Here is a 3,365-nt window from a genome sequence, read left to right as displayed (position 1 = left end):
CTTGTCCTTGAGTCTTACAGACATTGTTACCCATGGAAGTGGTGGAGTGTCCATCCTTGAAAATATTCAAAATCTGTCTGGACAAGGTCCTGGGCAATGGGCTCCAGGTGGCCCTGCTTGAGCCACCTGCTTGAGGGTGGACAAGGTGACTTCTGGAGGTCCCTTCCAACCTCAGCTAGTCTGTGCTTCCAAGATCATGTACAGAGCACGTGCCATCTGAAACCATAGGTTTCAAAGTCTATAAAGTCAAATTGTAGCTGCATATGTACCCAATTACTGCGTGTTTCAATTTTCACTTCCTCTGCTGTTTAATCATTTGCAAATGCGGTGACAGTGTATAAAATGAGCTGTGTGATGTAGAGGCACAGAAGACTTCCTTAGTCCTCTGAGCTGGTGAAGTATTGACCACACAACAAGATGTTTGTCAGAAAACAATTCCTGAGTTTTTGGAAAAGCCATTATAATATTGTGGCTGTATCATTTTATTCCATGATTCTGATTGTGCTTGAAGAAATAATGGAGATTGAATTTAAATGTCCTCAGAGGTTTTCATTAAAGCTTGGGTATGTTCTTTCCTACTTTTTGTGTCCAGCATTTATTATACTTGTCCTGAGCGTGACCTCCAATCCTGCCTGCATTACCTGCACTTGCTGCATTGGGAAATGCTCATGGTGCCGGACAGCTGAGATAATTTTTAGGATATTGCTCCCTCCTCTGATCTGGTGTGTGATCCTACTGTGTGATGGCAGATACATAGACTGTGTGGCTTCAGGAAATGAAAGAAACAGCAAGCAAAATGCAAACCAAAGCACAGCAGCAGAATTCCTCAGTGAATCCTACACGATATCTCAGGTAAGAGTCCTAGGAATCTAGGATTTTAGGTATTTTAATATCACTTATTTTGTGTGTGTGAATAACCTGGAATGTATAGCAATATGGAAACCATTTCATCTGGAGAATTAAGTGTTAAGTTGCAATTCTGATTTTTATTTGATATGTTTACTACATTTGCATTACCTTTTTTTATTTTCTGTTTCCTGTTTTTAATTAATACATATTGATACAAGTTTGTAATTAGCATGTTCTTTCTGAGGCTAAAACCTGAACTTTGAAATTTGAACATGTTACTCCATGGTCATTCTGGAAGTTCACACGTGTGCTTTGCATCTGGCTCTTAAAGCAAGTTTTATGAAGAGAAATAAGATTGTGTACTGTTTGAGAGAGAGACCAATATTCCTTCTTTCAGTGAGTTTATTTCTTACCATCGGTTGTCATCTAGCCATGGAGGAGCAAAGAATGTATTTTACAAGAAGAACTGTGTCGCTTAATAATAATGCAAGGTTTTTAATACGGTAAATTTCTCCTCTCACTCAGGTGCAAAATATTTTTAGGAACCTCAAGTCCAGTGACATAAGTAGTTTTAATATTTTCTCTTCCAGATTGCAGGGCTGGCTGTTCTTGCTGTTGTCAGCCTTCTTTATGGCCTGTACCGCGTGTGCCACTTCTGGTTGTGCCGTAACAATAAAGAACATTGGAAAGAGGACCTGGGGAGCCTGTTAGAGAAAGAAGTAAGGAAACATATTAAAGAAATGAAGAAAGAGGGTGCAAAGGACTTGATGGAAAAGAAAGTGAAACCTTCTCTCCAGCAAATCAGTACTGATTTCTGGAAAAATATAGATTACAGAAATACAGCAAAAAAAATAAAGGAAGTTGTAGAGTCTGTCATTACAGATACAAGGGAGAGACAACAAGCAGTTAAACAAGGTGAGCATCTTCTTGAAGAGACCACAACAGAACCGACTTCAGAAACTACAAATTAGTTCTGCAAGATGTGGGCAGCTACTATTATCCCTCTTCCTATTTCTTTGTCCTCATTTTGTTGCTCTTTCACCTCTCTTTTTTCACCACGGTGTCAGTTTCTGGTCCCAGTTTTCCTATATCTGTACCCCACACTGGTAGTTCTAATCCTGTTACCTAGACAATCGCAACTACTCCGGCAATGTCATTGCATAAAGCAAGGAAGAAATAAGGAAAGAAGGAGGAAACATCTTCAGGTCTTAAAGGGCAGAAAAAATGTGAGCTGGTACTTCCTAAACATTGTGCTGGTTTGCACTGTTTCTGCTTGCAAAGAATTAATTAGTCCCTATTTCAATAAAACTTTCTAAGCACAAGCCAAGTGTCGGTGTCTGTATCACCATCAAAGGGTGAACACACGCTCCATTCATCCTCAAGTGAATCAGCTTTCTGGGAGGTAAGGTAGCCAGGTTTCTTGAAGGAAAAAAGCAAGGCTGACCTGTTGCTCAAAAGAGGGGAAATAGGGAATGAGCATTAACCAGCAACACGCACACTTGGCCTTTGGGTTCGGATTTTGAAACTCAATGCCACTGTGTTTTTTCTACCTCAGAGGAGCTCTGCTCCCTTCATTGCGAGCCAGGAATTTGGAGGCTGCTGCTGTTCTTTCAAAATTTATTCATGTTTATGAAGTTCTACAGGATAGTGGGGGGACGATGAAATTCCCCACCTGTTTTTTGCAAAGACAGTCCATGGGTGAGGATCAATGAGATCCTTGGCCATGCATGGCCATGGCTGTAGTGGAGCTTGAGACAGAAACACCTATAACATACCTCAGACAGGGATCCAGGCTTGAGCTTAAATGGAACTCCTGGAACCTAAATGGAGCTCCCAAAGCTAAAATGGAGTTCCAAGGTATGTGGATTGAGGCCCCAACCTAGGAAAGTTGCTCACTACTCAGTTGTCAACTAGTCCTCAATCCTGCGGGATCAGAGACCACAGAAAACAAAAGACACAGAGACCAGTGACAACATTTTAGAGAGAGCCAGCATGCCCAAGCTCAAGCTTTAGCTGCACTTCCCCAGGCACTTCTAGTCCTATCTTATTTACCAGAATGACTAAAATCTGGAACCTGTCACAAAAGCGAGGAACACTGAACAGCAAAGATCAGGGCATGCTTTTTACCTAAAGCCTAAATGGAAAGAGAGGCTCCTGTGGGACACACAGATGTTTCCCTTGAGGGAGGACCTGATACTTGTACCTCTCTGGCTGGGACCCATCCCTACTTCTGTAGTTTGTCTTTCTTGAACATGCAAGCTACACAAGCACTCTTTTGGGGCAGAAATCTGCCAAAAAGACAAAAGAAGAGCAGACAGGGTTTGAGCACTCTTCAGCAACCTGCCGTTGGAGAACAAGTTGGGCTTGGGGGCATTACTACTCCTCTTACACTTTGTGCTGCTGAGGATGCTGAAGCCAGAACTACCAGACTGAGACTTGCTTCTCAAAGGTAGATGGCTGTTGTATGGGCGAACCCCCAGAAAACCTGGGATCCTTTGTTCTTATCCTTTTAGAGA

At 42.0% G+C, this 3,365-nt stretch overlaps 1 protein-coding gene across 1 annotated transcript; it reads left to right on the top strand.

The window, feature by feature from the left end:
- Positions 1 to 354: 354 nt before the first annotated feature.
- LOC134507758 (calcium homeostasis modulator protein 6-like) lies at positions 355 to 2,137 on the top strand. The gene is made up of 2 exons (XM_063318634.1): positions 355 to 852; positions 1,440 to 2,137. The coding sequence occupies exons 1-2, from the start codon at positions 418 to 420 to the stop codon at positions 1,818 to 1,820; spliced, it is 816 nt and encodes a 271-aa protein (XP_063174704.1). The 5' UTR covers positions 355 to 417; the 3' UTR covers positions 1,821 to 2,137.
- Positions 2,138 to 3,365: the final 1,228 nt, after the last annotated feature.

Source organism: Chroicocephalus ridibundus, chromosome 27 (genome assembly GCF_963924245.1).
Source record: "Chroicocephalus ridibundus chromosome 27, bChrRid1.1, whole genome shotgun sequence".
Lineage (NCBI taxonomy): Eukaryota > Metazoa > Chordata > Aves > Charadriiformes > Laridae > Chroicocephalus > Chroicocephalus ridibundus.
The sequence above is the reverse complement of the archived record's forward strand: the minus strand, read 5'-3'. Positions and strand labels throughout refer to the sequence as shown.

Coding starts and splice junctions, on each gene's coding strand:
- LOC134507758 (XM_063318634.1), top strand. CDS start 418: ATGTTTGTCAGAAAACAATTCCTGAGTTTTTGGAAAAGCCATTATAAT. Junction 853..1,439: donor AATCCTACACGATATCTCAG/GTAAGAGTCCTA, acceptor TTTCTCTTCCAG/ATTGCAGGGCTGGCTGTTCT.